The 22,843-nt window shown below is 41.5% G+C and overlaps 2 protein-coding genes across 15 annotated transcripts in view; both read left to right on the top strand.

Moving 5' to 3' along the window:
• The window catches only part of LOC131463868 (muscleblind-like protein 1), a 45,565-nt gene extending 26,537 nt beyond the window's left edge, over positions 1-19,028 (top strand). For 5 of the 14 annotated variants that reach the window (XM_058635974.1, XM_058635991.1, XM_058635956.1 and 2 more), the window contains 10 exons: positions 7,608-7,778; positions 8,016-8,237; positions 9,121-9,360; positions 10,356-10,409; positions 12,028-12,181; positions 13,206-13,241; positions 13,952-14,040; positions 14,434-14,478; positions 15,196-15,267; positions 15,428-19,028. In XM_058635974.1, coding sequence (XP_058491957.1) covers positions 7,608-7,778; positions 8,016-8,237; positions 9,121-9,360; positions 10,356-10,409; positions 12,028-12,181; positions 13,206-13,241; positions 13,952-14,040; positions 14,434-14,478; positions 15,196-15,252 — 1,068 coding nt within the window. In that variant the 3' untranslated portion in view covers positions 15,253-15,267; positions 15,428-19,028. The remainder of the gene's footprint in view (positions 1-7,607; positions 7,779-8,015; positions 8,238-9,120; positions 9,361-10,355; positions 10,410-12,027; positions 12,182-13,205; positions 13,242-13,951; positions 14,041-14,433; positions 14,479-15,195; positions 15,268-15,427) is intronic. The other 9 variants (XM_058636001.1, XM_058636019.1, XM_058636011.1 and 6 more) reach the window with 9 other exon arrangements.
• Positions 19,029-20,281: 1,253 nt separating this feature from the next.
• On the top strand, positions 20,282-22,541 carry LOC131463928 (ras-related protein Rap-2b-like). The gene has a single exon (XM_058636085.1). It carries the CDS (start codon positions 20,751-20,753, stop codon positions 21,297-21,299), a length of 549 nt encoding a protein of 182 aa, XP_058492068.1. The 5' UTR covers positions 20,282-20,750; the 3' UTR covers positions 21,300-22,541.
• The last annotated feature ends 302 nt before the right edge of the window (positions 22,542-22,843 follow it).

The following is a 22,843-nucleotide window of genomic DNA, read 5'->3' as shown; positions in this document are numbered from 1 at the left end:
CCGGTTTGTCATGTAAGATGATGGTCAGTGGATTTGTTCTATATTTTAATGTCAACTCTTGAGTGCAGAGACCAACCGCTAGTTTTGGTCCTTTGAGTCTCTGCTCCGCTCTACCGCAGGACAAAGCCTCTTTGATGAGGAGACAGGGCTTTAATCTGTGTGTATGTTTAGACTTACGTCACTGGAACACAGGCCAGAGAGCCGCGTAGCTTCACACCAGAGCCCCACACCATAACATCACACCACGACACTGCATGTCACGGTACGGTGTGAGGGTGGTGTAATTAAGCGCACTTTTGACTTTGTGATACACATTGTGATTTGGAGGACTTCCATTCTTTCAAGTCTGCAGGAAATTGTATCACGGTTGTTCAAATTATTGGCTGGTTGGAGAGTCGTACAAGACAGATTTGAGGGTTTGTGAGATGATAGGAAATGAGAAAGAACAACAGCGAAACGTTTGTGCTGTCTGTTTTGCGCTCTTCAGACTTCTATGAATTATTAAAATAAAAAGAATACATCTGGTTAAAATTGCAACTCCTCACACGTATCGTCAGTAATAGGAGTTTCAAATAAATATCACATAGCTTTGTTTTAAATCCAATTGAGTATTTACTTGTACAGCACCTTTTGGCAACAAGGCAATTTAAAATGCACAATATACACAGCAATATGAGTACACACGTCAAAATAGAGTGTGTAGGTGCAGTGCAGTACATGATGTGAATGGATATTGTAAGTTTTGATTTAAAATAAAGGCAGAGGGGACGTGAAAAAAAAGTAGCGTTGGGTTTAGTAGAATACAACAATGCGGAGGTTTTAGGTATCTCGTTGAATGCTGCTGTTTTGTTTTCCCAGCAACTGTTCATAGCAGACAGTGATGCATTTCAGCTCGAAATTCCCATGTGTTATATAAACTAACAGCAGCGAGCATTCATGAGGCAAGAAAGTCAGGAGCTGCAGCTTTATTATATTAGTTTTAGTGTCACCCATAATTAGACAACAGTTTCTCTTCACTTTTTACTCTTTTCCTAATCCTTTCACTCACACATACACAGGTTAGACATCTTATCAACAATCTTAACCATAACCAGTTAATGCCTTGCCCTAACTTAACCTTACCACACCTTCAAATCTTTGCCCTAAACTAAACCGTATCATACGATCGTCTGCCGCTTATGCGGGTCCGGGTCACGGGGGCAGCACTCTCCAGTGTGTCCTGGGTCTTCCCCGGGGCCTCCTCCCAGATGGACATTTTTGAAACATCTCCCCAGGGAGGCGTCCAGGAGGCATCCTGACCACCGCAGCTGGCTCCTCTCAACTATATCTAGCCAGTATCTCTCTACCTCTCGCACAAGCTCGGGCACCTTTGTTTCTCAGGAACTTAACCAGTTCCTCGGAAAGGAGGTTCAGCCTCATTAGGACCAGGTTGTGGTCTCCCTTGAGGACTACTAGTCCTGGCAAGGTCAGTGTTTATGCCAGAAAAGTGCACACACAGACACACACACACATTATTACATTTAGCTGCATGCTTCATCTCTTCACCTCAAAAGGTTGGGAGGCAGCCCCACCCAGCATTCTTTTTACATTGGTTCATTATTTGTTTAAATCCCACACAGTCACAAAAGCTGTGTGTGTGTGCGCGCGCGTGCGTGTGCGTGTTTAAGGGTGAGAGACAGTACGTTAGGAAAGAGAGCAATCAGGGTGGGTCTTGTTATTGTAACTTATCATTAATCATTGAGTACATGGTAGCCAATGGGATTATTGTTCCCAGTTTGGCAAGTCAGAACTCAGCAGCAGGAACACAAGCGCTTACTTTTAACGCAACACATCGTCTGAAGTGAGTGAAATGGTCAGGAGAGCAGCAGCAGCAGCAGCAGCAGCAGCAACATCAACTTTGCTGTTGACTTGGCAATAACATACTTATTATTATTTAGTGGTTATACATTTGTTACGTCTCCAAAAACATAGTTTGCTTTCTTTTTGTCAAACTGCGTTCAGTTCAGGGAAAATCAACTAATGATGCGGATGAATTGTTCCGTAGCTGCTCCGTCACCTGCTCTTGCATAAATACAGAGCAGTGACGAATCAGTTTATTGACTAATCACATTTTAATCTGATACTTTCTCACCATGATAAATTAGGTTTAATGCGTTGTGTGGGTTTCCATTACATGTCTGCTTTTATTTTTGCAAACTCACCTTTAAACTGTATCATTATAACAAATAATGTGCTGCAGAGACAGAAGTGACAGGGATAGTAAATTGTGTAGATTATAGCTGTAATACTACTACAGAGAATCAGCTGATAAGGACGTAGAACTGGACTTGTGGCTGCTGACTCTGGTATTTCTAGCATTTTCTTTGCTGAGCTCCTGTACACTGTAACAAATTTCCTGTAGAATTTACAGTAAAGAACAGGCAAAAAAGTTGCCCATAAAGTGCTGTAAAAGTGTTGTTAATTTCTGTAAACATTAATTACAACATATTACTGGATACGTTTTACAGGATTTTGCCGTATATAAAACACAACAATGTATTGTTTTATATGATAAACAACCATTTATTGTATTTTAATTTACAATATTATCTTGTATCCCATTCAAATTACATGAGTTACCTGCCAACTATTTTTGCCACTAAATAGCTGTTACTTGTTCATAATTCATTATTTTATTGTAGAATGTTTTTACAGCTAATATATGTTTGCTTGTCGTGTTTTGCAAATTAAGCACTGTAATTTCTTCTAATTGTAATTATTTTCAGCTAATAATAATAATAAAACAAGAGTCAGTGCTGCAACAATACAAAACATTTATTATCACTCAATACCCGATGTGTATATTTTCAAACTCACACAGACATGAACAAACTCACATAAACATACACCAGACTGCACAAGACTTGCAGCCACACAGTGTAACTTTGAATTAACTACTGTAATTTGCAGCAACAAAGTCAAATGTGTAAAAAATAACCACATCTTTTATAAAAAACAGTGTGCCATTATTGTTTCTTTTGCAAACGGGCTCAAAGCCATTCAAAGTCCATTAACCTTTTTAGAAGTGCAGAGACATGAAGGTAGACATTGCTGTTCCTCTTCTCTTGCACCTTCCCACTTCTTGGACTGATCCACTTTGTGGCCTTTGTGCCAGAGGTTGGGTTGATCCCCAGGAAGCATCTGAAGTCACAAAATCAGGAAAAAGACACTTAATGAAATACATTGTTTACAAAAGACAAAACCCATCAAGTTGCGGTTTTTCATCATTTTGTGAAATATACAAGGATATTTTATTGTCACATGCAGAGAGTACGGTAGATTAGTACATGCAGTGAAGGGTAGCGCTGTGTGTATGTGTGAGTGAGTGTGCGCAGCCGAGGGGCGGCGCATGAGCAAGCCCGCAGAGCGGAAGACGGGTGTGTTATTGTTTACATGTGTGCCGGTGAATGAAGGTGGAGACGGCGACCGGAGCGGATAGAGAGAATTGGATGTTACCGTGCAATCAGCTAATAAACCCGGATTCTCTTCAACAAACAAACGGCCTGTCATTTGTGTGCCACCACGTAACAACTGTGGAGTAAAAAGTCTCGGGAGTTAACCCCGGAAAAAAGAACGCTACCTCCCGGCCCTGGAGAAGATAGATCTCCCCTGCGTTCCCCGACCACCGCTTTACTAACTACCTTCACCAGATAAATGATGATAGTGGTCGATATTACTGTGAAAAAAAAATGTTTTGTGCACATAACACACTGCTCCAAAGCCTACTGCACTGAAACATCTGATGTATTCTTGGTCTGAAAGTAGTTACAGAAGTGAACCAGACGAAGCAGTCAGAGAATGGCTCATTCGTGATTCGCAAGTCGTTTTAATGAACTGAACGAGGAGAACTAGTTCGCGACAAAGAATCGTAATAATAATTCCCATAATACTAAATTGTACCACACAAATCTTCATAATACAATCCAGCAGTTACAACACTCAGTGTATCTTGCTGTTCTGTGGTTTTTGCTGGTTAACATCTTCAAAAAACAGTGCAGTTTTGAGTCCCACACCCCGTATATTCCAACTAAGGCGAATAAAATGATGCCAAATGCTGTTAGTCACACAAATAAATAAGGAAACATTATTCTTACCAAAATGTTGTTTTTGCAGCTTTCTCTCCTCACCTCACTTCAAGGTTGATTCGATCCTGTCGGCGACACACGTAACTTTCTCACACCGAGTTTAGACAACATACAGTAGCACCTAACTACCTCAGCTAGCGGCATGTTAGCCTAACATTTTAGCCTTCCATTAAACTGCAGAGCCTGGGATTACACTCGTTCTAAAAATCTGAAAAATATTCTTGAGCTAACTTTATTTTTAGTTGTGCAAACCAGGCTGACACACGATTAAATCATATTGCATGTTATTACTTGAATCACATTTTGAAGAGAAACTAGCAAGGTTGGTTTCCAGCCATGATATGCCAGGTGAAAGGCATAGCCTCAAAAAAGGTTACTAAAGTCATATTGTTAAAAACTAAAATAATTATTGTTTAATTCAGGTAAAATGTAACATAACCATGCATACAATCTTGCCTAGTTTCTCTTTAATAGTTTAGACTAATAACATAATACTTACTCTTTATTGAGATGGATGAATGCTGGGTTTGCTCTCCTCCTCCCGCCATCAAATGCCTATCCTCTTGCAAACCGCCAATATTAGCCTAACAGTGTTTAACTGTAAATGTATCATTTACAGTCAGAACCAAGTGAAAACATAACCATGCTGTAATTTTAAAATGTGTTACAGCTTTAAATTACTGTAATTATTTTTTACCCATAATACATTGCAATTTACAGTTACACCTTGTAAAAGGATAGGACAACAAGCTTCTGTAATTTTTTACTGTAGAAATTACAGAAATTTGTTACAGTGTATCTATCTGCCTGTGATCAGGAGGATTCCAGGAATCACATTATTGCTAAAGCAGGAGTGACTGGCTGCTCTGTTGCCGTGGACACCAACTTCTCTAGCTGCTCCTCAAGGCTGCTGATGTCACAGTAACAGTTACAAACATGATGTGAGGGCTCAACGGCTTCTTCTTCCCTCTCTTCCTCTTCTCCTCTGTCTGTCTGAAACTCAATTTCTCTCTCTCTCTCTCTCTCCCGTCTGCATGTGGTGACCCACACTAATCACATCTTCTGCTACTTCTAAAATTTCCCTGACGCAGCCTAGCTCATGTTATTCAGCATCACTATGACTCTCTCTCTCTTCCTCTTTCTTTCTTTCGCACTTTTGTTCTCACATCCTGACGTTTCTGTTTTTGCATTCAAAATGGCCGCTGGTGTAAATTGATGGCTTTCTCTTTGGACGATTCGGCAGTATTTCTGGTCAAAAGCATGTTTCCTTCTCAAATAGGGCTCTTTCACTTTAAAACACACACACACACACACACACACACGCACATGCAAATGCAGCTGTAAAGCCAGGGGTCAACAGACGGGGTTATTTGGGGTGAAAGCAATGTGATCCTCCGTGCCTTTGCAAACAGCATACCCGGCACACACGCTCTCCCACGCACACTCTTCCCACATTGCATGCCACTGTCACTCTATTGGAACCTCCTCTCAGCTCCTCTCAGCTCCTCTCGTCTCATGCACATGCACGATACACACTCGCCCATGCACACACCTCCTGGCGTCGCCACAGACTTTTTTTTCTGAATGCCAGCTCAGCATATGTACACAAGGGTTGGCGTAGAACCTGGTTAGTCTTGTTAACCGAACAGTCATGTCACTTTGACGTTGCTTTGTTGAGTGTCCGTTGCCTGTTAAGAGATGGATTCAAAGCTACATAAAGACATTGATATGAAAAACGGTGGCCTTTTTATGAGCTTGAGTATTAGACGTACAGTGCTTAGTGGTTAGGAAGCCAAGACACGCTTCTTTTCCGCTGTGCCCCTGTGTGACCATTTTTCGTTATATCCAGTTTCTCGTTTCTTACTTTATTCATGTTACCACTATCCCGTTGAAACCTAGTGAAAACACACATTTCAACTGTGGATGTCTTCTATAATTCAAAATGAATGTCTTGACATGTGATATCTTAAGTCAGAGATTTTATATGGAGACAGACCACTGATAAATGCTGCCTCTACGTGTTCCCTGTGGTCTATGGCATGAACAAGAAGATAGAATATAGAATATATAAATATTATCCTTTTCCGTGCATGCTGTATTGCTGACACCCACTTTGTGCAACACAATCCAGAATACATTTTAAATGATATCCAAGTGGACTAAATATCCTCAAGAGCACCCGCTGCTGCCCCTCTTTCCCCTCACACCTGTCTGGTGCTCCAGTGTCAGTGAAAGTGTGGGAGATGGGGGAGGTGAATGAAGTCATGACAAGAGTATAGAGTTAAATCCCAGTGGGCATAGCTCTGTCAGCAAGGGAACGCACACAGTCAGCTCAGCTGTGCCTCGGGGCTGAAAGTAAATACACGTCTTTTCCTAAACTGTGGCCGCATTTGAGTCGGCATTTCTCCTGCGTTTGCCTGATTTGCATCTGCCAGCTGTTATGAGAACATGACCTTGATCTGCGCGTATTAATGATTATGCATTCTTGCTTGCGTGAGAATGTACATGTGTCAGTGTCAGACTTCTTCCTGAACTCCAGACTGAAGGTAAAACTGGATACTCACAGCAGGCAGCAAAAATGGGACCCCAGTCGGAGATAATTATTCAAAGGCTTTGAAGTGTGACCTCCGGATGACTGCTGATACAATATATATATATATACAGTTCATATGAGTGGACAGTATTTATAGAGTCGGTTAAACATGTATCTAAGCTTCACGTCTGGATGTCAGCAGACTGTGTCTGTCATGACCTCCTAGGGCTAGCACACACACACACACTTACATACAACTACACACACACACGTGTCCCTGCTGGGACTGACAGAAATAACGAGCTCCAAACAATTAGTGTGAGACTCAATCAACCCAGGCGTAGTGTGAATTTTGCATGTGTGACATTGAACCACAAACAAGGTGCTCTCATTCCACATCCACTTTTATTCACCGCACATCCTGCTGTTCCAGAACCTTCGGATTCAGTGGTTTAAGAGGCATCATCATGATTTGAATAGAAGAAAATGTAATCAGTATGAAACATCTCAACCTATTACATGACAATACTATTAGCGTTGGCCAAGGTAACTATGTTCAGTACGCTGAACTGAAGGAATGCAACGCAACAGATCATTCAAATGCTGCTAGATGCAGAAACCTTTATTTATACTGGAAGGACAAGTATGTTTTGACAGTCAACTTGCAACATAAACACATTCATACAAGTTGAATCTTGAGTGTCAGAGGAAACATTATTGGTACAGTATGTGGGAAGAAAATGTAATCGGTGTAGAGCTGTTAAGAATATCAAGTAAAATGGACTAACTAAAAACAATAAAAGAAGAAAAAATAAATATGAGAACGAATGAAGCAAATGTGGTTTTGTGCAGTTGGACGAACCCGGCTACTTTCGGTGTCCAGCCGCAGTGACGTTGCAAAACTTTCAAGTGTTGTGATTGCTGCTGCCCTCTTCCTCCTCCTCCTTCAGGGCCGCTGTTCCAGAGAGAACTGCAAGTATCTGCACCCTCCTCCTCACCTAAAGACCCAGCTGGAGATTAATGGGAGGAACAACCTGATCCAGCAGAAGAACATGGCCATGCTGGCCCAGCAGATGCAGCTCGCAAATGCCATGATGCCCAGCACACAGCTTCCACCTATGGTGAGAGAACATACATGCACACACACACACACACACACACACGTGAACACGCTACTGCTCATGGTGAGCCCAGATACACGTAGAAGCGGACACACAAATACTGTTTGTGTGGCACTTTGTGTGGAGTTTTTTTTTTGTCCTGTCAGCCCTGCTCTATCTTCTACAACAAGCTGACTGTTAGTGGTTTTTCTCCACCATCATTCCATTTCTCTGCCTTTGCTTTGCTCTCGTTTCTAGCCCATGTTCTCAATGACGCCAGGCTTGGCCACTAATGCCAGTGCAGCAGCAGCCGGTATAGCAGCAGCCTTTAATCCCTACCTGAGCCCAGTGTCACCAAGTCTGATGCCCCAGGAGATCCTACCCAGCACCCCTGTCCTCATGGCCTCCAGCCCCACAGTCAGCCAAGTTCCCAACGCTGCTGCTGCAGCCCAGAAACTGCTGAGAACAGACAGACTCGAGGTAACGACCAGATTAACTGACGGCACCAGGTATTTCTCAGTATATTTATTTTTAAGGATGTAACAGTGACACAGAGTCAACTCGCTGCTACAACCGAGTTCCTCAAAGTCGTGTCACCACCAAGTGCTGCTATCAAGTAGTCTAAAAAAAAAAAGTAGAATAAAAATGCCAGTAAAAAAGCACTAATATTTGAACTGAAACAGCAAAGGAATGTATTCTTTCTTTGTCACCACTGCATCAAGTATGATGTTACTGTCAGCAGAGACTCCAGGTAAATAGTAGCAAGTATAAGATGGTGCTGCCCCCTGGTGTCTGACACGTAGACTTAAAAGTCTGTGAGAGTCAGTTTTCACCATCATATGTTTATAGACACGTCGCAGTTCGTCATTAATGCAGATGTTTCAGTAACGAGTCTGTGTTTGGTATAACACAGTGTCACAAAGGTAGCATGTTGATTTATGTAATTGAACTTTAGGTCTCGTGCAAATTAACAGTGTAAATGTCCCCATTGTGAGACTAATAAATATTGTATACTTATAGTTTAAATTGGGTGAATATATCCGCTGTCATTTTTTATTGTCAAATGAGTTCACACAATGCTGATTATGCATTTCATCCTCGCCTATGTCCCACGTTCATTTTCTATTGTTATTAATAAGTTATTAATTGGTGGTTACTGTAGCCATAAGATGGCATTAAAACGACATTACTTTTATTAACAAAACTATCACCACATTGTTACTGTACTCGCCAAGGAAAGAGTCATATTGGACTTATTGTTCATGAATAACCAAACACACAAAGCAGGAAATGTCTTGTTATTTATTATTGCTGTATCCATATACTGTATCTACTTTATGGGTTCCGCTTACTTTGTTCCCAGGTGTGTCGGGAGTATCAGAGGGGCAACTGCTCCCGCGGCGAGAACGACTGCCGCTTCGCCCACCCCGCTGACAGCACCATGATCGACACCAACGACAACACCGTCACCGTGTGCATGGACTACATCAAGGGTCGGTGCTCCCGGGAAAAGTGCAAGTACTTCCACCCACCAGCCCATCTGCAGGCTAAAATAAAGGCTACCCAGCACCAGGTGAACCAGGCCACAGCCGCCGCAGCCATGGTGAGCAGTCGGTATAAGCATGGGCACACTCATTCACACAAACACAGCAGCTTAAGGAGCAAGTTTTAAATGTACTTTGGGGCTGTTTATTACACATTAAATCTCTTTCGTAAATATGTTCAGTGGCTCTTACTGTACCTCGCTGGTTTTATGTAGCTTTTCAGTTCTGCTTTTTGCCAGGTCAAATTTTAAAGGTCTGCATGTTGGTTTGGGTAAAATCTCCTCCGAGGTGGATGATATGAAGAAGGACCAGACTATGGCATATTATGAATGTCATTATTTCTTATGCCCTTGTTCATCTCATCCCAGGCCACAAACAGAGAGTCAGTTCCTCTGTCCTCTGTCTCTTCTCTCTGATGCCCCGGTCTCATTTGTGACTCCATTGTTTCTGTGCTTCCTTTTTTATTACTTCTCTTCCTCTTCACACTATTAAAGGAAGGACTCATTGTGCCGCCGCTCCTGTGTCGCAATAACAGCGTCTGTATGATATGATAGTACAGCTACACTTGTCTGTTGATTACAGTGTTCTCTTCATGGTCTTATTGACAGAGCAAAGCAGAGAGCGTGGTGCGGATCACTGTAATGTGACACTGACTTTTATGTGCACAGTGAAACAGAAACTTGTCAGTTGTGCTTTCATATATTCTGTCCGATACAACTACTGAAACCCACTTAAAGTGATGATTGAATAATTTTCTCATTGCTATATCCATCCATCTATGTGTGCCAGTGACTAATGTAGATTAGTATTGATTATTGATGATCATTTAACTGTTGAGCAGCAGAGCTAGTGTCCACACTGTGCATGCCTTAGTCTTGTTATCCCCTTGTATATTGCATTCCAATGATTTGTTTTTTATTTGTTTTTGTTTTTTCTCACCTATACCCAAACTGCACTGCTGCCCCCATGATGCACCTCTGCTTGCTGGTTTATGTTAATGCGCTTGAACCCCATTGGCCCATTGCCATCATGTGCTCGCTGCCTGCTAATTAAGACTCAGTCGGCTGTCAAATCACTGAAGCGACCCCTCGACGCAACCTTTGACCTGGTACTATGACCTTTCACCTTTTAGCTTGGCATGTGGCTTTGTTGTAGAGCAGTGTTTTAACCAAAGATACTTAGCTATTTTTGTTTGTCGTTGTCTCAGTGCAAATGTCTGTTTTTTCCTCCTGTTTATCTGTCATTATTGCCTGTGATAAAATGATGGTGGCTCGCAGTAGTTTAGGTTTTTGTCCGCCCGGCGATCTACTTTTTAAAACTGCGAAGATATTTTAGATTCCAACCGCTGTCTCTCTGTGTTTCTCAGTAAAGCAGAGTTTATATCTCGCGTCACACTGCAACAGTCCCGCGCCGCACACAGAAGATGATTTGTTTTACGTCAAGACAGAAGGAGGCGACAACAAAACTGTACTTGTTAAGCGAGGGGTTTGCAAACCGGTTTGGAGTATGACTGAAAACACTATGAAGCGCCTGTGAAAGGATTCAGGCGGGAATTCACAAACGCTCCTTCAGTCACGTCTGACAGTATTGCCAGTCAGAGCCCGTTTTCAGATGAAGGATGCAGCATACAGATGCTGTAACTTTGTTTCTGTTCACAAAGACCAAACAGTGGCAGAATAATAATAATAATAATACCAACAGAAAATCTCCAAAACGTATGCACTGCAGCGTCAACACAGAAATGACCCGAAATGCGAATTTGAAATGTCGAATTTGAGCCACTATCAATTCATCACCTTTTGCCTGTATTAACAAAAGTCAGTGAGGACTAGGGAAGAAGAGCTTCTGTAATGGTGGCATGGCTTTAGTCTTACGTCCAAGTCAGTGTTCAATGTTGTGGAGCAGCTCAATCAAGTGTTTGCATGTCTGTGTCGCTAGTGCATGTCATATGGATAAGGGTGGGGCTAAGAGGAACAGTCTTTACAACCGTACAGGAGTGATCCCACCATAACAGATGAATACTGTTCAAATGATAGTTCACTCCGTCCGTCAAATCCTGTCATGGAATATTCTGACCTCAAGACTGGCCTCATGCCAAGATAAAGTCCACACATAGAGCATGTTCAATAGTGCAAAGGTTTGACAGTGGAACTGTACTTTTCAATATCTGACTCATCGTGTCCCTTGGCCTGAGACCATTTTTGAAATGAAGCTGAGAGTGAACCATCAATTAAACATGGCTTACACAGTTTATCATGGAGCTAGCAGTGCAGCCTCCCTTTCTCTGTGCTTCCTACCTGTTTCAACTCTTATTAGAAGCCTTATTGTTTTAATTGTTAATGCTTGCTTATGTTGCATTTAGTCAGCCTTAGGTGTACAAAGTGAAGACATCCAATTAAGATTAGGTCATGAATAATGCTTGTTAGCGATTAGCTCCAGTAGCACCATGCTCCTGCTTGTGTAGTACTTGTGTCAGACTGCTGCTTGCTTGCTACTGATGATATGATGATACTATTGTCGTTGTTGTTGTTGTTGTTTTTTTACACTCAAGGATGTTGTGACACAGATTCTATGATGTTCTCTAACTATGTGCCTTGTTTTGTTTTCTTATTTTGCCTCTCTCCAACACTCCCAACTTTTTCTCTTTTCCACGCACCTCTCTCTCTCTCTTTCTGTCTCTGTTTTTTTTCCCCCCCTCACTGACCTCCCTCCATCTGGCTGAGCAGGGCATCGCCCCTAGTGTCATGGCTCCAATGCCAAAACGGGCAGCCATGGAGAAGGCCAACGGTGCCTCTGCCATGTTTAACACAGGCATGCTCCAGTACCAACAGGCCCTGGCCAACATGCAGTTTCAGCAGCAGGCTGCTTTCCTCCCATCAGGTATGGTTCCAAAATCAACCACAGCTAGTGCTCTGCCTGCCCCGAGGATGCCTGGATCAGTCTGACCTGGCTCCTGTTTAACTGGAGTTGGGGGGGAAGTGTTAGATTTCATTTCAGCTGTGGACTATTTTTAAGCTTCTTTTTTGTTTGTATATAATGAAAGTACAAACAGTGACACACACATTAAACTGCTAGATTGTATTCTTAAGTAAAGCAAAGTGCAGAAGAAAAGCTCAAACTGCTCAGATGCAACAGATTAGTGCATCATGCTTATGGTACTGCATGGTCACTTGATGTTGACATCAGATTAGACTGTCTTTCTGACTACTAAGTACCATAATATGGCTCCACATAGCTTCTTGCTTATTCTGTGCAGGCTGATTGTGAGGAACGCATGGATGTTTGTTAGAAGAAAGGATCGGAGTTGATTAAGATAAAAAAAAAAAACTGTTTAGTGCTCAAACTAACACCCGACCATTTTTTCCTCAACAATGTAATGTGTTATATTTATTTATGATGAATCCCACAACATCAGGACAGTAATGAAAATAGATTCATTACATAGGCCTGATTTATTTTATAATCTTCATTATTTATTAAGAAATGAATTGAAACGTTACGACTAGCTTTCCTGCTAATAGAGACAAACGGACGAATAACCCTGACCACATGGCGGAGACAGATAATCGTCGTGTTTTGATGTGGTGTGCTGTGGCTGGGGCTTTTGCTTGGGCTGGGATGAATGGGTCTGGATGGGTTGATTTAATTGTATATGGTTTATTTCACATTCATATGCATTACACTTCAGATGGAGAAGTTTAGTATTCATTCACTGGTCTGATTAACAGATTACTTTATGTTGAGTTCAACCCTTCGCCTTTTTCCAATCACTGTGTCAAAGAGATATTAACCTTTTTCCCTCCCCCCCCTTATCTCTCCCCACACTCTAACGAACCTTGTGATGGGCTGTTTTGATTTCTCTTCCCTATCCAATCCACTTCCTGTTGCACTGCATGATGGGCAGGCTCAATATTGTGCATGACACCTGCAGCCAGCCTTGGTAGGTTCCAGCTTTCCTTCTTCAGTTATCTGTAACCTCATGTCTGTGACTCACACGTCATCAAAATCCAACCAGCAGTTTTATTTAGTTTATTGATTAATTTATCAATTTTGTATGATTTCGGTGACCCTAGAGTCACCGTTTTTGGTCATGTGGAGAAACATTTTTGTGATGTGAAGCCTAAGTAACCGTCCACATAAGGAGAGATTTAAAATTTTAAATTGTGTTTATGACCTCTGTGACAGCAATTTATTTTTGTTACGTCCTCTGTTTACGCCTAGTGGTGTACAGCTTTACCACTCTCGTTCTCATGCTGTTCTAAACCTGGCTTTTGGCTGGTCTAACCTGACGTCAGTTGAAACCCCTTTTTTAGAAGAAGTGAGGGAGTTCAATTCTAACCCTCCCTGTCGTCTGCTCTGCCATAAAGATTCTTTGCACTGGTGTGACAGCACGTTTATTTATATGTAAAACTTTTTAAATTGTAGCTGGTATTAACCAAGTATTGGTTCTGAAAGTATAAACCAATGTGGAAGTTGAGGTGCTGCAGTTCTGTGTTGGCAGAGGGAAGAACAGGAACCAGTTAAATCGAATCCCTCTCACTGAATCCTTCTCTGTCTTTCTCCTTTCCCTTATTTGCCTGGTGTGTGTGTGTGTGTGGCTCCACTGCTCCTCTGTGAATTTTTGCTTACATGATTTTCCCTCCAAAAAAGTTCCCATGATGCACGGTGGTTCTCCAGGCACTGTGTCTGCAGCCACCACATCTGCCACAAGCCCCTTCGCAACTGCCTCCACCAATCAGGTTTGCACGACTATCTATCTATCTATCTATCTATCTCTCTCTCTCTCTCTCTCTCTCTCTCTCTCTCTCTCGCTCTCTCTCTCTCTCTCTCTCTCTCTCTCTCTCTCTCTCTCTCTCTCTCTCTCATTCACTGCACATTGGCGATCTGGGGATGCTTGTGTCTTACAGTGAGGGGAGGGTTGGGTAGAAGGCGGTACTCCCTCTTGTTGGCCTACACCAACATTGTGTGCATATCATGTTGTTACACGTTTTAAAAAGAACTTTGTATTATTTTACGTATATCTATCGTGCAGTTCAACACATTTCTTGGATCATGTCTTTCTGGAGAAGTATGTTGTCTTACATTTAATGTGTCCTCATTGTAACCTGGATTTTGTCCTTTCCCATTTTGAGGACTCTTCCTTATCAAAGTTGACTACCAACGAATACATGCAATTGGTATGTATGAGGTAGTTTTTTTTTGTTTTGTTTTTTTCTACTTTTTATTTTTTAGAGCTATTTGCACAGCTCGTGCAACAGTCGCTATCTGTGACCTTTGGTGCTTGGCATTGTTTTGTTTTGTTGTTTCTGTTTTTCTGCTGCTTCCAGCACATAAAGCGAAGCTCTACTATGTCCCTTCTGTTTAAAAGCAGGACATACTCATTGATAAAGTTGTACAGTCAGTGTGAAAGAAGATTTGTGACATTTTCTGTTTTGGGATTTTGTAAACAGTTAACCTACATTGCAGAATTACATAGTACTAGAACAAAATAAGATTGGAAAAACTAAGCTGTTATTTCTCCGGGAACTCCAGAGTCAGACTTCTGCATTTTACTGAGGTGTGCAGGTCAACAACTTGGAGGACTTAGATTTGCATGGGGGAGCCACCTCACTAACAGTGTCCCTTTGTCCTCCTCATCTGTCCCTCCCCTTCAACCCACCTCTTCCCCTCCTTGCTGTCCAGAAGTGTTATAATCTTATCGATATGTCACATCACGAGTGATCTGTGCCACACTGTAGCCAAATTGCTTCTTCTATCTTGCCATCGTTGTCCCCTTCTTTTTGTTTTCAGCAATAATGAAACTGGTGTAGATCTGTGGTTGTTTTGTCCACCAGCGTCCACTCAGCCTTGTAATTTGTCCCACGTTTGATCCCTGTCTGTTTTTCTACCCACAGATTCCAATAATATCGGCAGATCATCTGAGTAGTCACAAGTTCTTGACTCAAATGTAGTTCCTCTTAAGAACAGTGAGTTCCCATTTCAATCCCCCACACTCTCTCATTTGTTCTACAAAGTATTATCACTTGTGATGTGTTGCTTCCCTAGTTTGAGGCTTGACCCCATACAGCTTATAAATGTCTTCTCTGTCTCTGGCAGAAGCATAACTGAAATCCTCATATCTTTCAGATCAAAAAGAATGTGTGCTGGCACCGTCCAAGCCAAAAGAGTTCAGCCTTTACCTACATAACCTTCAGAATGTCAAGCAATGGGACATGGAGGGTCTTGCCATCTCTTAGCCGGTCCATGACGATGGTCTCACCACACATGCAAACATCAAGGGTGCAAAACACGACCTGTGCCATCTTCCCACATATCAATGTCAAAGAAGAGTTTGTTGTCAATTTCAACGTCCAGCTGAGCGAAGAGGATGTCTTGGTGCCAGGGTCAGTGTGTCTCCCCCTCTGGGAAAATGTTCATATTACACCTCTGTGTCTGACTAAATCATAGCACTCAATTTGCTCTAATTGTAATCATTACTGCATGCACTGAAGGTCAAGAGCGTGGTTGCATGAGGCAACATCCAGTGCTGGTACGTTACTAGACCAAGATGTTTCTTTTTCCTTTTTCTTTTTTTTTTGTATTTCTTCTGCTTTATTTTGTTAAATTGATAGCCATGTTTCATAGTTTACAAGTGAACTGCAAACATGCACCTTGAATTTCAATTGAATTCTGAAAAGGCACAATGATTTGAACAGGAATTATTGTTTTGTTTTTTTTGTTTTTTTTTTGCCAAAAGAATTAGGCATGTGTACAGTATTGTGTTTTTACAGCGACTAGTAAAACTAGATGTTGAAATGAGGGTCTTGGACATATGAATGTTCTGGGTAAACCAACATACCTGTGTACCTTGAAAGCACAGCCAGGCTAGCTTTTCCTCACCTTGTCACGTGCCATCAAGGCCATACAGCTAAAACCAGAGTGTTATCTCAGCAGTGTTATTTGTTTACTGAAGGTAAAAGTTTTGTATGGCTCCTTTTGTATTGTTTATTTTCAAAATCTCCTTTGTGAGTGTTTTTTTTTGTTTTGTTTGTTTTTTACTTTAATCTAATTAATCAGTTTTAGAAGTGGGGTGTTTTTTTTGCCTTTTTTTAAATTACTTTTTATTTTAAAATTTAAAAAAAAAGTTGGGTTTTTCTAAAGTTTGTCATACCTCTTAATAGACTAGTGTTTGTTTTGTTTTTTTGTTTGTTTTTTTAATTGGAATTAAGAGTCCATTGACTCTAATGCCTGGTGAAGGAGAGGGTGTAGCTTCAGTTGACATTGTGTTACCCTCTTCTAAAGAGGGCGCAACTCGAAAAAACGGGGCTCCAAAAAGCACTGTTGAGCCATGTGTAGATAGGAATTAAAAAAAAAAAAAAAAACAACCGGCCCAAAGGTCTATTAGGTCATTTAAACCACATGTGCACTTCAATGATTGTTTGTCTAATCGCCCTGTTTTAATTCCACATCCCATTGTAGGTGAACCTTCATTTTTGAGGAAATGCAACACAGTCCGCGTGACTTGTGTGTCAAGCAAAGCGTTGAAGGCTGTCGTTCACTTGTAGATGTGACTACGGAAACCAAAGCACAGTTGTTTCCTCCTAATTGTGTTCACGAGCATCACAAAAGAGGCTTGAAACACTTAAAGGAAACATTTTTATCATTTATCATCCGTCACTTCCTCTTTTTTTTCCTATTCACAGAGGTGTGTAGTGTGTCTTTACTGGTTGTAATGTACCTTACAAAGCCTTAGATTGCATTTAATGGGTCCCAGCCCAATCCAATGTACTTTCAATCACCATGCAGGTAAAGAACACCAATGATGTTTTATATCACAAGGCGCTTATTATTATTATTTTTTCATTCTCTATATGTAAAGATAACAATTACTCTCTTAAATTTCATTGAACTTGTGTTATGTACTACTTAAGGATTTGAATCTATTTGAGGTATGTAGATGTAGATTATTTTTTTTTTGCCTTACTATATATTACTTGACGACATTGATATAGCCGTTGTAGATTTTGAGGTAGTATACATTCATAACTTTTTTCAAACCATATAAATGATAGTGTTTTGAGTCAGTTTTAAATATTCACTTCATTCATATAGCTGGATGTCTTTTCTTTAGTTGATGTTACATTATCACTTAATTTTGTTGATGAGAGAAAACATTTTTTTTGATACAAGGAATGAGATCAATTAATTTGGCACCGTGGCGCCGCTCGGTCGAGAGGAAAACAAAACGACTAATAATGTTTTAACCGACTTAAATTTTCCTTGTAACATGTCGAGATCATGTTTGAAGATATATTGTATTGAGATATAGATTGTCCATGTTTGAGAGTACAAATTATTTTCTACTGTATCCATTTCAAAAAAAAAAAAAAAAAAAGAGAGATGTACTTTTGTTGGAATATTTCTTAAGTTTGCCCTGAATGTCAGGCCAAATCAAGCAGTGAAATTGATGGGTGTTTGGATATTCGGTCAATAGTGAGATTAGGAGCGAGTAAGAAAAGACTTTTCCAGACCGGAGAGGTCTGAAATGCTGCAGATGATGAGTTTTAACCTAAGGGACGAAGGTTGACTTTTTGCACTTCTGTATATAGTCAAATGAACAGAGAAAAATGTGTATCATATTGAGATATTATTTTGAATAAAAATATCTATAATTATAAGGAATTTTGTTAGATTAATTTAAATTCTTAAATTAGAAGACCAGCTACAAAAAAAAAAATGCTTGCAAAGAAGGGCACTAGTTTCTTGGTTAATGCATTCAGGAAAAGCTATGCGCTTTTTGTCTTATTTTTATCAGTGACAAGTATTGCCAGGAGATGTTGTAGGGGAGTAGATATCCCCTTGTCATGCAGACTCCACACACCTCTCATTGGATGACACATCCAGTGATGTCTACAGTATATATCGTTTGTTGGACTTGGTTACGCAGTATTGCTGCTCCCATGGTAGAGATGATACATAAAACTATCAAAGATTTGTATTTTTATTATAGTTTGATTTAACTGCATGCACACGTACAAACAAAAAGAAACAGCCTAGTTACAGTATTTAAGGGAAGATAACACAGTCAAGACAACATAATAATACATAGTAATACATTTCTTTTCCTTCGAATTATACGTACAGTAGATAACATCCACACTGGGGAGAAATAATACTTCAAAAACAAGTCATCATACTCTTTGTGTGGCAAGAAAATATTTTATTTCCAAGAAACCATGTTATTTAAAAAATGATGAGATATTAGCACTCATGCACCCCGGATACTTTTCTCATAGCCATACAATTGCAGTCAACACTGACTCACTGAACGTTGCTCCTGCTATCATATCTGTGCACTCAGCAGGTGAAGGCTCACCACACCAAATGCGCATTTGGCAAATTTGTCTTTCAAATGAATGTAACAGTCGCCAGTCAGCGTCGACGTGTTTCTAAGTCGAGGCTGCTGTGTAGGCGCTGCAGAACCAAAGCACCATTTCCTCCAAAATCACATGCTCGGTCTCTCGACTGCAACCCAAGGTTTCTCTTCCCTGCTGGGCGCACATGTTCGCTTCGACTGCTTTTTACTTGTTAGCGCAACCATCAGTTATGTATTTGCTAACAGCAACACAATAATGTACTATTCTGTCTTCAGATTTGTTTATGCACATTTTATTGTTGCCATAATTGACTCTTGCTGTATGGATGAAAAAAAAATCTGAATAAAATAATATTTGATTTGCTCATGCAACAGGTTTTGTTTCAGCCTCTGTTTGTTCTGCCACAATGTGAAATGCATCTTTCTGCAAATATATTATTACTATCTATAAATCCAGTTGGAGATCTATAATTCTGACTAGTCATAACTCCAGTTCAGGATATAGTTCAGATTCCCCTGTGCTGCCGCTGTATACACACAAACGCTCCCTCAGTGGGGTCTGATAGCATTGCTTGACAGCCTGTTTTCAGACAAAAGACACAGCATACAAATAATGTTAGATGGATTGTGTTCACAAAGGCCAAACAGGTTATAAACATGTTATAATGGCTGCTGTGCAATCAGTCATGTATAAAGTACCTAAAGGGGAAGTATCTTACCAGAAAATGACTTTGGTAGAAGTTGAAGTCACTTTTTATAATATTACTTAGGTAAAAGTCTTAAAGTATATGACATTTTGCTGTACTTAAGTATCAAAAGTAATGTTCTGATATAAAATGTACTACTATCAAAAAAGTGAGGAGTAAGGATGGAGCCATGGTAGCAGTGGTACGGCGAGTTGTCTTTCTACATGGAAGGTTGTGGTTTCAATTCCTGGCTCTGCTTGTCTATGTGTGCCCTTGAGCAAGACACTTAACCCCCATGTTGCGGTGTGTGAATGGGTATGAATGGCAAAACTGTAGTGTAAAACAGCTCATCAAGACTAGAAAACCTCTACATAAATACAGACCATTACCAACTGTTCTTCTGATTGTATTTGGTAGTAACAAGTAAGAAAGATCGAGGTAATGGATAGTGGAGTAAAAGTACACAATTTAATTAGGAAATGTAGTGGAGTAAAAGTTCTGTGTATGTATGGATCATGGTAGGAAGAAAGTGGTCCAACAGGACAGCATAGAAATGAACTCCTCGTGATTTCTCAATCCTGGAACACACCTGATTCAAATGAATGGCTCGTTATCGGGCTTCTGCAGAGCTGGCTAATGAGTGGATGATTTTAATCAGGTGGGTTGGAGCAGGGAAGCATTTAAAACATACAGAGCCCAGGGCCAGGATTGACATACTCTGTTTTAAATGTTAAAATGTTTGACACGGACTGCTGTTGCTTCAGCTTCATCTTTGTGATTTGGCAACTGGCTTATATGTGCATTACTGCCACCTACTGAACTGGAGTGTGGGAAAGGTAGGTTGGAATAATAGAAAATAAATAATAATGATAATTCTAGTTATAGATTTTTTTTTTTTCTGATTCAGCTCTGAGCCTGTTGATATTATAGTTTGAGGTCATAGGTCATGCAGACCCCACAGTTGTTTTTTCCGGTCACATGACCGCCCTGTGTTTCTGGTGACTGGTCCTTTAAGAAAGCGGAACTGAGTCTCGGCTCTTGACGCTGCTGAGGATGTGGGCAGGAAACGCCGCGCAAGAGGAGCGGAGCGATCACGCTTCCCAGCGCCGTTGCACAATACAGTGCGATGAAAATGAGCTGTAATCCGCCACGCTGATGTCCAGGAGCGGAGCCTCTCCTCGGATCCCTGCTCCCCGGAATTCGCAGCGTAGGCTCGGAGAATCTGCCGGCCAGGGATTTGACTCCTAGACGAGCGAGAGCGCCGCCTTCGCAGCCTGCTTGGGTTGAAAACATCGGGGCTGGTCAGCGGGTGGGAGAGAGGAGGCTTCGTCGCGGAAAAAGGAGGTGTCTGCCTTTTCTTCCTCCCCCTCCTCTCCTTTCCTCCTCTCCTCCTCTCCTCTCCTTGGCCATGAGGGAGTACAAAGTGGTTGTTTTGGGCTCGGGTGGAGTCGGTAAATCCGCCCTGACGGTCCAATTCGTGACGGGCTCCTTCATCGAGAAGTACGACCCCACCATCGAGGATTTTTACAGGAAGGAGATCGAGGTGGACTCGTCCCCGTCCGTGCTGGAGATCCTGGACACGGCGGGGACCGAGCAGTTCGCCTCCATGCGGGATCTGTACATCAAAAACGGCCAGGGCTTCATTCTGGTCTACAGCCTGGTCAACCAGCAGAGCTTCCAGGACATCAAGCCCATGAGGGACCAGATCATCCGGGTGAAGAGGTACGAGAGGGTTCCCATGATCCTGGTGGGCAACAAGGTGGACCTGGAGGGGGAGAGGGAGGTCTCCTCCGGGGAAGGCAAGGCGCTGGCCCAGGACTGGAGCTGCCCCTTCATGGAAACTTCAGCCAAGAATAAAGGATCAGTGGACGAACTGTTTGCAGAGATTGTCAGACAGATGAACTACTCAACTGTCCCCAGTGGCGGAGACAAGTGCTGCTCATGCGTCCTGCTCTAAACAACAACAACAACAACAACAACAACAGTAACTGAGTCCTGGCTGGTTTTTGAGCTCATATATTGTCCTACAGGCAAAAGTATTCCCTCTCCTCACACTGTTGTCTTATTGTTGCACACAAACAAACAAACAATTGACGATGACAACAATCGATTACACTCACCAGCCATTTTATTAGGTACAAATGACACCTTTTTATAATGTGGCAGGATTGATGTGTTGTGCTTTCAGAGATGTTCTTCTTCATACCCTGGTTGTAACAAGTGGTTATTTTTTGCCTTTCTGTCAGTTTGAACCAGTCTGGTCATGCTCTGAAGTTTTGGCATCAACACATTTTTCACTGAGAGATCACTGGATATTTTCCCTCTTTCTGACCATTCTCCGTAAACCGCAGAGCATGGCAAGGACAAGAGTAGACCAGGGTGCGTTTAAGATTGATAAAGCGTTGTGTTGTAATTGAAATTCTGCAGCGCTGCACAAATTCACTGCCCCAACATTCTTGCTTTGCAGATGACACAGCGCAACAAACGTTTTGTGGTCAACAGTCTGCAAAGGGAATGTGAAGGCACCATGGTTTGCTGGTTAAATGCGAAAATGACCGGTCACGCCAATTTCTATCACAATTTCTGCAGCCCGTGTGACACACGGCAGATTCAGAAGTCGCCCTGGTCTCGATTGTGACGCTCAGGTTGAACTTCAGCAGGTCGTCTGGACCTTGTCAACATGAGCTGCTGTGGTGTCATTGGCAGTTTTGATATTTATAGTGACAGGTGAAACCTAATGGGTGTACCTATTAAAGTGGCTGGTGACTTTCTGTATGATAGTTTGGAAAAGTGTTTACATGACAAAGTACTTGAATGTTTTGGGATTTTTTTTTTTATAGCTTTGTATATGACACTTCTCTGGTAATGTGCCTCAATGGGAATGTCTCATTGTGAAACCTAAGAGACACATGATTTCCTTTGCTTCTTCTCCCTGCCCCCCCATTCGTCTCTCTCTCTCTCTTCTCCTCTATTTGTGGTTTTATTTGTTAAGTTGTACTGTTTGATTATCTGGACTGGGTCCACCAGTCTTGGAGAGATTGGTGGTGTGGGTTATTGTGTCCTGTGGCTGAAAGAGACCTTGACGTATTTGAAAATCGCTCGTGAAGCTTGCACAGGTTGCTCAAATACAATCTCGATTTTCCTGCGAAATGTCTGGAGGTGCAGACGCTCCCACGAAGGCTACGTTTAAAAAAAACAACACATTACTGTGTTAAACCAAAAAAAATGAAAAATAGGAGGATACCTGCACAACAGCATGGCCCATCAAGTCAAAAATAATAATTATGTGTATCTTAATTTGTGAATCATTAGTGGTACATTGATATTAATGACATCTTAGCAGCAGTGTTGAATGGATGTCGGGGGACACACACTGCATCCACACTGCCACTGCATTTCTAGAGCCCTGAACATGGAGATGTTTGAAGAGGCTTTTTTCAGAAACCGAGTTTTCAAATATGGCAGTCACCAGCATTCACTCAACTGACTGGTCATCACAGA

Source organism: Solea solea, chromosome 1 (assembly GCF_958295425.1).
Source record: "Solea solea chromosome 1, fSolSol10.1, whole genome shotgun sequence".
Taxonomy (NCBI): Eukaryota; Metazoa; Chordata; class Actinopteri; order Pleuronectiformes; family Soleidae; genus Solea; species Solea solea.
The sequence above is the reverse complement of the archived record's forward strand: the minus strand, read 5'-3'. Positions and strand labels throughout refer to the sequence as shown.